Consider the following 11,820-nt stretch of genomic DNA (forward strand, 5'->3'; position numbering starts at 1 on the left):
CATACTCTGGGTCAATTTTTCTTTCGTGCTATTTAGGATATCTGTTTGATATGCATAGTATGCTTGTTTGTGAGTACCTTTTTGGGATAATTGAAGCACTAGACTTGAGATATTGAAATTGATCACTTTGGTGTCGATTGTTTGGTATGGACAGGATCCTGAGTGGCGACTTGCGAACGAGGTCGACCATGGACACAGAGAGATAATAAGGATGACCAACCGGCCAATAACCATGTCGAGTTCATGATGGCAATGACTAACCTAGCTAACTCGATGCAAGCGAGTGCTGCTGCGATGACATAAGCTATGGAAAGGTTAGGACAACCAGCCAGAAATAGAAATGGAAATGGAGAAGGGGCCTAGAACAACTTAGGAGGTGCTCCAATGACACTATCAGCTTTCCTAAAGGTGAAACCACCGACTTTCAGAAGAACAACAAATCCTACTAAAACAGATAACTAGTTCCAATCCATGGAGCATGCCCTGCAGACTTAGCATGTCCCCGATAATCAATTCATAGAGTTTGTGGCTTATCAACTGATGGAAGAGGCTCAACACTGGTGGTAGGGAGAATGCCAACAGCTATAACTTCAGAATGTGAATATTCCATGGGAGTTGTTTTAGACTGCTTTCTATAAGATATTTTCCAGAGTCAGTGAGGGAGGCTAGAGAGTTGGAGCTCATGCAACTGAAGCAAGGGTCGATGTCTGTAACCGAGTATACCAGTAAGTATGAGAAACTCTGTAGGTTCTCAAGGATATGTCAGGGTACCCCTGAGTCCTATGAGGGTTGGAAGTGCATAAAGTACCAAGGAGGTCTTAGGGAGAACATTATGAGTGTTGTGGCTCCGTTAGAGATTTGGAGGTTTTCTAAGTTGGTGAACAAAGCAAGGGTTATTGAGGATTGTGCTAAGAAGGTAGCATTGGCAAGGGATACTCGTGGAGGCAACAACAGAGGCCGTGGAAAATATTTTCAGTTTAGGGGTCAGAACTTCAAAAGGTGTGGACACGCCCCTCAACACCGTCAAGGTCAAGGAAACTTTAAGAGGACCAACTACAATTAGTATCACCAGACGTAGGGAAGAGGTAAACAGAGTAAGACTTCTCTAGACTTAATTTGTGACCGTTGTGGATCTTTCCATCCTTATGATTCGTGCAAGCTGGGTATAGGTGGCTATTTTACTTGTGGACTGCTGGGACACATTGCAAAGGATTGCCCTTATGGAAGGAATCCGAATGCGCATGGGAACCACCAACAAGATCAAGTGTTTACTGTGAATGTCAATGATGCTGCTAAGTCGGATCCTTTGATGAGAGATAAATATTTTATTGGTGACAAAGTGTTGGTTACATTGTATGATACGGGAGCTTCACATCCATTTATTGTATTTGATAAGGCTGCTAAACTAGGGTTAAAAATCTCAGACTTAGCTTTCGATTTGCATGTGTATACCTTATCTCAGACAGTTGTGATTAGATTAGGTTGTAGGCAAATATCTTTCAAGATTGAGGATAGATCTTTTGTTCATGACTTAACTTGTTTGCCGATGGTTGGGTTGGAGATGATTTTGGGGTTTGATTGGTTGTCAAAGAATCGGGTGTTGTTAGATTACTTTGAGCGATCAATTTGCTTTATGTCAGAAGGAAAAGGAGGAGTAGTTGTAGCTAAGGGTTATTACCTGAACTCTGTAATGGTGAACTATAGTAGGGAAGAGTGTCAAGGTTATATACTTTTATCTGCAAATGCGTCGAGCGATGAGTAGAAGTTAGACTGAATTTCGGTAGTTAAGGAGTTTCCCGAAGTGTTTCCTGAAGACATTCCCGAATTTCCACCTCAAAGGGAAATTGAATTTGTGGTAGACTTGGTGCTGGGAGCTGGCCCAGTGTCAATTGCGCCGTACAGAATGGCTCTGATAGAGTTGGCTAAACTTAAGACTCAGTTGGAAGAGCTTCTGAGTAAGAGGCTCATTTGACCAAGTGTATCTCCGTGGGGAGCGCCCATTTTATTGGTGAAGAAGAAAGATGGAGGAATGCGACTCTTGTGGATTATTGACAGTTAAACAAAGTGACGGTAAAGAATAAGTACCCATTGCCGAGGATCGAAGACTTAATGGATCAATTTCAAGGAGTTGGGGTGTTTTTGAAGATCGATTTGAGGTTAAGTTACCATCAGATAAGAGTAAAGGAGGACGATATTCCGAAAATGGCATTTAGAACATGCTATGGTCACTATGAATATGCGGTGATGTCCTTTGGGTTGACGAACGTGCCTGCTGTGTTCATGGATTACATGAATAGAGTATTTCGTCCCTTTTTGGATAAGTTTTTGGTGGTGTTCATAGATAACATCATATTTTACTCAAAGAAGGTGAAAGAACATGAAGAGCATCTAAAGATTGAGTTGCAAATCCGGAAGGAGTGGAAGTTGTATGCAATTGTCGAAGTGTGAATTCTGAAAGGAAGAAGTAAAATTCCTAGGATATGTGGTGAGTAGAGGAGAAATAGTAGTGGATCCTTCGAAGGTTGAGGCAGTAATGGAATGGGGAAGACCGACGTTAGTGTCTGGGTGCGTACGCGAGTTCAAAAAAATACCACATCTGCGTACGCGTGACATGGTTCGCGTATGTGGGGCCTTGTTTTTCAACAAAATGAGCTTTTGTATTTTAAACATGCTTTTAAATCTCTAAAACTCTATATTTACTCTTTTAGACCCTAAATATTAATTTTGAGTATAGTGAAGAGATTAAGCTATAAGAATGGGGGTAACTTGGAGGTGAAGAAAGCTTGGGACATGATGAAATATGAATGGAAAGTGCAAAAAAGGGGTATGTATGAGGTATTTGGCCTTAAATGAAATTGAATGAATGAAAATGAATGATGATTTGGCTGGCCATGATGAATATGAATGTGAATGTGGCTTATGCACTTCTTTATTTGAGATACAAGTTTTCCTGGGTAAGATACAGTGGCTTGCCACCACATGCTCTAGATTGAGACACGATACTCTGTTAATCCTACGTTGCAAGATGTGGTTGGACACTTTAACGCCCTGAAAATTCCCCCAATGAGCAAAATTTATTTATGAATGAGAAAAAATTGTGCATAGACTCTTGGGGATGCACGCACGGGGGACTGTCTAGGGTTTAGCAGCCAGACATATCAGGTTAGCTTTATAACTGACAGATGAGACTCATCAGCCATAGGACAAGCATACATCATATGCATATGCTTGTTTTGTTTGCTTGTGCATTAATTGAATTTGCCTATGTGAATCAATATGCTATTTGTTATACTTGTTACCTAAATTAACTGTACTCTAATTGTGTTCGCCTTGTTTGTTTTGTTTGTCTGTGTGACTCTATTGGTGTTTTTGAGGATTTTGGAGGAAGGAGAAGGATTTTGGAAGGGTTTAGTTAGATTTTGGTTAAATTTAAGAACCTTGGAGAACCACCCTACTTATGGTTTCTGTTTAAAATCCTTAAGTTTTATAATATGAGCGTCGGAGTTCTAGCTTCGCCTTTGGCTTTTCTGATACCTTATATCTTATGTATGTGGTACCTTTACCATGCTGAGAATCTTCGGTTCTCATTCCATACAGATATTTGTATTTTTTAGATGCAACTCGAGAGGCACCTCGCTAGGCGTCTGAAGTTCTTGGCACAGCGGAGTTGGGATGTCGTTCCAGGAATGAAATCCGATGTGACGTCCTATGTATCTAAGTGCTTAACCTGTTGGAAAGTCAAAATTGAGCATCATACCATCTGAAACCCTTCAGCCTTTAGAAATTCCGCAATGGAAATGGGAGAGCATCCCAATGGATTTTGCGTCGGGTTTGCCAAGAACTCGAGCTGGATTTGATGCTGTTTGAATGATTGTGGATCGGCTAACAAAGTCAGCTCACTTTTTACCCATTCGGATGAATTATACCTTAGAAGAGCTAGCACATTTGTACATAAAGGAAATTATGAGGTTGCATGGAGTGCCTGCCACCATAATCTCCGATAGAGATCCACGTTTCACATCTAGATTATGGGGAGCCTTCCAACGGGCGTTTGGAACTCAGTTAAGCTTAAGTACAACGTACCACCCTCAAACCGATGGCCAATCGGAGAGGACAATCCAAACCCTAGAGGATATGCTGAGGGCTTGTGTTTTGGACCAGCCGGCTTGCTGGGATCGGTATATACCGGTAATGGAGTTTGCGTATAATAACAGCTACCATGCGAGCATTAGAATGGCTCTGTATAAGGCTTTGTATGGGAGAAAGTGTCAATCTCCTCTATGCTAGTATGAAGCTGGGGAAACAAGCTTGTTAGGCCCTGGAATGATAGTTAAAACTATTGAACAGATCAAGAAAATCCGAAGCCGAATGCTTGTTGCTCAAAGTCGTCAGAAAAGCTACACCGATCAAAGGCGAAAGCCTTTAGAGTTTGAGGAAGGGAAGCATGTGTTCTTAAAGGTCACACCAACAACCAGAGTGGGTAAAGCGATCAAAACAAAGAAACTAAACACTCGTTATATCGTCCGTTCAAATTCTGAAAAGGATTGGACCGGTAGCCTACAGAATTGCCTTACCGCCCCATCTTTCAAACCTGCACGACGTGTTTCATGTGTCGCAGCTTCGAAAGTATACTCCTGATGCCAATCATGTTCTGGAACCTAAATCAGTTCAAGTAAGAGAAGATTTGACATTGCAAGTAACCCCGGTTAGAATTGACGACACCAGCATCGAACGATTGCGTGGCAAAGAGGTTTCATTGGTGAAAGTCACTTGGAATCGGGCTGGAATCGAAGAACACACGTGGGAACTTGAATCCGAAATGCGGAAGGACTATCCACACTTTTTGCAACATATCTAATTGGTTAAAAATAGTTTTGACACGAAATTTAAACTGAGGATTGTGGACATACAAAGCTTGAAATGGCCATTAGTTTCAGTTCAAACACTCATCAGAATTGTAAATAAATTGGGTTGGAAGTTGGTGCTTCTGCAATAAAGAAGCAGAATTTTCTGTAGAAAGCATCAATCTTCAAAAATTTGTTTCTCCCAAACCACTCATCAATAAACCCTAGATTTATTATGAGATGCTCAAAACTACTTAAAGTTTCATATACAAATAGTTTCATTCAATGTTATGACCGAGACTGCTCCCAGAAATTGATTTACTTTATTGTCAATTATGCAAAATTTTCTGCCTTGAACTTTTCCAACAACCTTACATACCCTAACCCACATCTAAACTTATAACCCTTCCAAAATCACATACCTAACCTTTCTTCAGTTATTTTGAGTTGCCTTCATAGCCAACATATCCCCAAAACTCAAATTTAGCAATTTTCACAAATTCAAGTAGTTAACTATAAACAAGCTTTCAATTTTCTGCACTATTTCAAACATAACAATTCATATACTTTGATCATCATTCAAGCACATAATAAAGCTATACTCATCATCAATCAAGCATATGGTAATTCTTTAATTCTCATCACAATCAGCTAGAAATCAGAATATTTTTGCATCCTCAATCATTTAGGGAACCAAACACATATTCATCAAATTCAGTTATTTTCAGAGTCACAAATCCAACACAAATTTGTCATTCAACTAGTCTAGACAGTCATAAGTTATTTGCAATTACTCATTAAGATTTTGAGCATTCATGAATTAAAAACTTATAATTTAAAAAATGAACCCCCTACCCCCGTACAAAATCAAAACAACGAAAACTCCGGAGAAACTTTTTGACCGAGCCGCTGAAGAAGAAAATGGCAAAAATCACCTGTACCTCCTAGAATTCTAATTGGCCGAACTCAAAGGGAAGAGGAGCTACGTCACCATCAACTTCTACCAAAAAAAAGTAATGCCAACGTGTAGAGGAGGAGGATACGAACACTTTTACCGGATTAGATTTTTTATTGGAGTTACGGATCACAAGAAATCGAGTGCTGAAGGTTCATGGCTTCCATGAAATCCCACATGGCCTTCTCTCTCTTTTTTCTTTCTTCTTGGATCGATTAATGAGAGAAAATGAGATGTTGATGGTGATGATTAATGAATAGGGGGGGTTAGGTGTCAAGCTAGACCACGTGTCAATTTTTTTAAGCTGCTAAGTCAGCGATTCAACTAGTTGTACCATAATGTCTTTACATTGTCTAGCTCATTTTGATTTGGAACTACGTCAGATGGATGTAAAGACAATGTTTTTCAATGGTGTCATTGATAAATTGACGTATATGGTATAACTAAAAAATTTTGTAACAGGCATATCAAAGTTTATGATTTGTAAGTTAAAGAAATCCATCTAAGGTCTCAAACAAGCTTCCCGTCAATGGTATCACAAGTTTCTTCAAGTCATTACATCATATGATTTGAGGTAAATATTATAGATAAATGTGTATATCGCAAGTTCAGTAGAAGTAAATACATACTTTTAGTCTTATATATTGATGACATTCTACTTGCTAGTAATGATATAGGCTTGTTGCATGAAACTAAGAATTTTTTATTGAACAAATTCGAGATGAAAGATCTTAGTGATGTTTCTTTTGTATTAGGAATCGAGATACTAAAAGATCGCTATCAAGGTATTCTTGGATTATCACAAAAGAACTATATCAAAAATATTTTAAATAGATATGGTATGAAAGATTGTAGACCAATGGACACATTAATGGCTAAATGAGACAAGTTTAGTCCCAAACAATGCCCAAAATGATCTTGAGAGGACAACAATGTGTAATAAACCTTATGCATCAGCACTAGGGAGCTTAATATATGTTCAAGTTTGAACACGTCCTACTACATCGTTCATATTAGGAGTGTTGGGTAGATACTTGAGCAATTTTGACATGGATCATTGGAAAATTGTTAAATGTGTAATGCATTATCTGAAGAGAACAAAAGATTACATGCTTACTTATCAGAGATTAGAAAATTTAAAAATCATTAGGTTCTCTGATTTCGATTTTGCAGGATGCCAAGATAGTAGATGCTCTACTTTAGGCTATATCTTCGTGTTGGCTAGAGGAAGTATCGCATGGAAGTCTAACAAACAGACTCTTGTAACTTCTTCAACAATGGAGACAGAGTATGTCACTTGCTTTGAGCCATCCAAACATGGCATATGGTTGCGAAACTTTGTCATTGAGCTTAGTATAGTAGACGATGACATTGAAAGACCATTGAAGATATTTTGTGACAATAAGTGAACATTACTTTACTTCAACAACAATAAGAGCTCGATAAAATCGAAGCATATAGACATTAAGTTCTTAGTTGTCAAAGAGAAAGCTCAAGAAAAAGATATTATCATAGAACATATAAGAACAGAGTATATACTCGCAAAACTATTAACTAAAGAATTGATCCCTCAGTCTTTCATGAGCACACTGTCCAGATTGGTGTCAATATATGTGATGCCTTGATTTAGTGGGAGTTCATTTTATGCTATATGAACTATGATAGATATTGAATTATCTTTTTACAAAATTAAGTTGATGGCTTATTTAATGATATTTGCAACATTTATTTTGCAATATCTATTTTGTGTTTGATTTCAATAAAGTTTTAAAGTTGAACCGGCTGAAAATAGACATGTACGAGATCACTTGACATATATTTTTCATATTACTCCTCTAAATTTGATATATATCGTTAAGTATATTATTATGGTGATCATCGTGGTTCAGTTGTGATACCAATGTGATAAAAGCTATGGTAATTCCATAACTGATATATGGGACTAACCAGATTGTTAAAGTAATCAAAAAAATAGCATTCAGATGCGCGCATAAAGTTTATAAGATATGATTATGTTAGAAAAATATACATGTATAGCTCAAGTGGTTGATTATTAGAAAATTATTAATTTTCTAATCTATTTATGGGCAACACATATATCAATTATAATTATAAATTAAGCTAGTTCACATTAAATGACTCATATAATGGTGATCTCATTTATTGTCATACATGTTGAATTAAATAAGTTATTATTATTTTTTATTTGGAATTAAATAAAAATAAAATTAGAGATACTATTTTATTTGGGTTTCAGATTTAATAGATGTCATACTCAAATATAAATAGTGACTTTATGATTTCAGTCTCCAATATATATCAAAGCTGCCTCCGTAGCTCTTTTCCTAAAAGAGGAGTTGCAATTAAGCTTTACCAAGGACCCAGAAGGTTTTGATTGAGGAAGATTGAGGATCGACTTTATTTGATTCAATTTACATAAATAGTTAAACGAGACATACATGTAAGGAAATTCAATTTAGGATATTTGTATATTTTTTTTTCTTCATTCAATTTATCTATGCAAATTACCCTACTTTTTATAGTTTAATATGAATAATCTTGATTATAAAATTATTTGTTCTAACATTTTCTATCAAGTTGATAAGAAGATCATTAATATATAGAAGAATAAAATGCAGGAGTACAACTAAGTACATTTTATTTGGTGGGTTTAATTACTCTGTAGGTCCCTATAGTTTCACCGAATTTTTAATTAGATCCCTATACTTTTTTTCTTTTCAATTGGGTCCCTAGACGTTAATTTTTTTTCCAATTTAGTCCCTACCGTGACAAAATCGTTTGAGATAACAAAATATTTTGTTAAAAAATCGAATATTCTCATAATTGGGTTAAAATTACAAACTGAACCCACTTCCAAATTTTCAAAATCCTAAAACTACCCTTGACATTTTGTAGAACCATAGCCAGCGCTTGTTCTATGAAGTTAGTGGTGTTTCTCCTCTGTTCGCTGGTATCGTTGTCCATCTGCGTCGTCGTCGTCCGTCGTCCTTGGTCTATGCTGCACTGCTCTGTGCTGTTAGTGGCAACTCCATAACACAGACGTCACCATCAAAGTCTTGGTTACCACCACAGTTTTGGAGGAAGCTCTTCAATTTCTCTTAAAATGAATTCATTGAGCTGAAGAATTCAAGAAAGAAAGAAGAACGAAATTGAAAATGGGTAATCAGAAGCAGAAATGGAAGAACATTCTCAAAGATCCCCAATTCGCATCCTTTCTCACTTATCGTTTCAACATCGATCTTAAGGTGAAAAATTCTCCTAATTAGCTTTTTCAATTTTGCATCTTATCTCAATTTAGGATTTTAAATTTCACTGTAATGTACCTAATTCTCATTCGTGTATTTCGTTTTCCAGATAAATGGTGAAATTTGAGTGTGAGAAAACTGAGTCAAGGATTTAGGGTTTTTAGTTTTTGTTCTTTTGTGATAATTTGGGATAAGTGACAAAATTTAAGCGTTAGGAATGGCACTCAAGGATCTAAAGAAAAATCTAGGGTTCCTAGAATCAAGGCTGCGGCTCCTGCTGCTACCCAAGTTGCTGCTAGTAATGCCATTGTTGTTTCTAGGGAAGATGCTACCCCTGGCACCACTAATTCATCAACCTGATCCTTCTGTTGCTGTGGTTGATTCCTCTCAAAATGACGAAGATGCTAAGAATCCTCTGTGGTATGCGAATTGATGTCACTAATTCTATATGGATTATTGCAATTAAATGATGTGGATTAAGATTGTATCTCTGGTTAAGATTGTTGTATGCCTCAACAAAATAAGAAAGGTATTTTGTTATTTTTGAATTATTCTGAGGCTTGGTTGCTTTTGTTTATCCTCTCCCCAAGTACAATGCAATGATTTTAGAAGCACTCTAAAAGATGCTAATGGATCTGACCTGAATGTCATTGTTAACTTCATTGAGGTTAGATTATAAACTTATAGCAAGTGAAGTTAGTAGTGAAGAAAGTGATGCTAATTCTCAAAATGTAAGTTAGTTTACTTGTCAGCTTATCACTGTACTTCCAAGACGTTTCTGTGAATTTTTTTCATCAGTTATAAACTTGAAGGACTATAAGATATGTAAAAAAAATTTTTTTCTTAAAAGTTTGTTATAAAACAGCATAACATATCATTAGGCATCGTGTTAATCTAGGAATGTGCAGAGAAAATTTTGGACTGTTGTATATGTCTTGTCTTTTGTTGATATTTGAGAAAATATGTATTGCTTGTTCTAGCTGAACATAGAAAAAAAATTCATACCTTCAATATACTTGCTTTTGAATTTTTGTCAGTCAAATTGGTTCTCTTGTTTGAAGAACTATATAAAAATTAGTTTTTTTAACAATTCTAGTTATTACTATATCAATGGTTCTTGTTACCATATGTCATATGCAAATTCTTTCATTATGTTGATATGATCATATATGGTTGCATATATTTGTTTTTATATGCAATAAATTGCTCTTGCAATTTTGTGATGATTAATTTTTTTTTGTTTTTAAATCTAGACCAGTTACATGTGATAGTGATTGTTTTCAATAATAGAGGTGTATATGAAGGTGACCGGAGAACCCTCAAAGAGATGAATAGACCTCACAAAGATGATCCTATTCCGACTTTCTTTGTTCCAAAAGCAGGCTACTATGTTATTGTTGATCCCTATGAAGGTGACCGGAGAACCCTCAAAGAGATGAATAGACCTCACAAAGATGATCCTATTCCGACTTTCTTTGTTCCAAAAGCAGGCTACTATGTTATTGTTGATCCCTATGCTAGTTCAGAGAGTGGAGGATGCAACACAAGAACTGATTTTCAGATTATCTGTAATATACTGAAACTACGTTTTCTATAGTTTGCTTTTAGATTTTAAATTTCAATAACACAAATTACATAGCCTTGTGATTTTCTATGGTGTACCATGATATGATAAAGACACAAACTATATTCCATGAATCCACACAAATATAAAATGTTACATAATCATAATAAATACTTGAATGATGAAAACTGAATTTTATATATACTTATTACTACTATTTTTGTTTCATTTTATCAATGTTATAGGAATATCTTTTATTGAATATTTATAGTTTTACCAAATTTTCAATTAGGTTCCTATACTTTTTTTCTTTTCAATTGAGTCCCTATATATTATTTTTTCTTTTCAGGGGTATACAAGTAATTTCACAATTCACTAACATTTTTTTTTTACGTTTAACGTTAACAGAGACTAAATTGAAAAAAAAAATCATGTATAAGGACCCAATTGAAAAGAAAAAAAGTATAGGGATTTAATTGAAAATTCCATGAAACTATAGAGACCTGCAGAGTAATTAAACCTATTTGGTGTGATTGAACTTTTGTTAGCACGTTGTAATAACAACATTCAAATGTTCATTTAATGAATTATACAAATGGCAACATTTAATTGATATTTCTTTAAAATGATACTATCTTTTCTTATTCGATACTAGTCTCATTTTAGATATTGTATTATTTGTATCCAATGCAAATTTTAATTTTAAATAAGTTTATTTGTATCCAATGAAATTGCTCTTAAATTGACTTTTGAATTTTATTTTGGGTTTTAAATTGGTCTTTAAATTTCAATTGTCTCAATTTGGACTTTAAATTTTAATTCATAACTCATATTAACGTTGTACATGGCATGCTAATGTATACTGTCAATGTCACGTGTCAAAACAAGTTCTAAACACGTAAAATGAAATGATGAAATGTTTGTTAGTAACACGTGACAAATTGACATAGACAATTATGTCATGTGTCATAATATAATTTGCTACGTGTCAATTTAGTGTCATGTATTGCAATATAATTTGTTCATGCATTAGTGATTTATTTTATTATAAGTTATTTAAATTGGACTTTAAATTTTCATTTGTGATTTATTTTAACTCTTGGAATTGAAGAACGTGGATCAAATATAATCCCTAAAATAATTTTTATGTTTTTTATTCATAAATTCTAGATTATTAATATTTTTTAAATC

The 11,820-nt window shown here is 35.3% G+C and overlaps 1 protein-coding gene across 1 annotated transcript; it reads left to right on the top strand.

The window, feature by feature from the left end:
* Window positions 704-1,762, top strand: LOC107647163. The gene is made up of 2 exons (XM_016351280.1): window positions 704-1,028; window positions 1,170-1,762. Exons 1-2 carry the CDS (start codon window positions 704-706, stop codon window positions 1,760-1,762), a joined length of 918 nt encoding a protein of 305 aa, XP_016206766.1.

This window comes from Arachis ipaensis, chromosome B06 (genome assembly GCF_000816755.2).
Source record: "Arachis ipaensis cultivar K30076 chromosome B06, Araip1.1, whole genome shotgun sequence".
Classification (NCBI taxonomy): Eukaryota; Viridiplantae; Streptophyta; class Magnoliopsida; order Fabales; family Fabaceae; genus Arachis; species Arachis ipaensis.

What these genes read in the sequence shown, in the direction of transcription:
- LOC107647163 (XM_016351280.1), top strand. Translation starts at nt 704, where the DNA reads ATGTCTGTAACCGAGTATACCAGTAAGTATGAGAAACTCTGTAGGTTC. An exon ending in CGCCCCTCAACACCGTCAAG is followed by an intron (nt 1,029 to 1,169) that starts GTCAAGGAAACT and finishes AGCTGGGTATAG; the next exon opens with GTGGCTATTTTACTTGTGGA.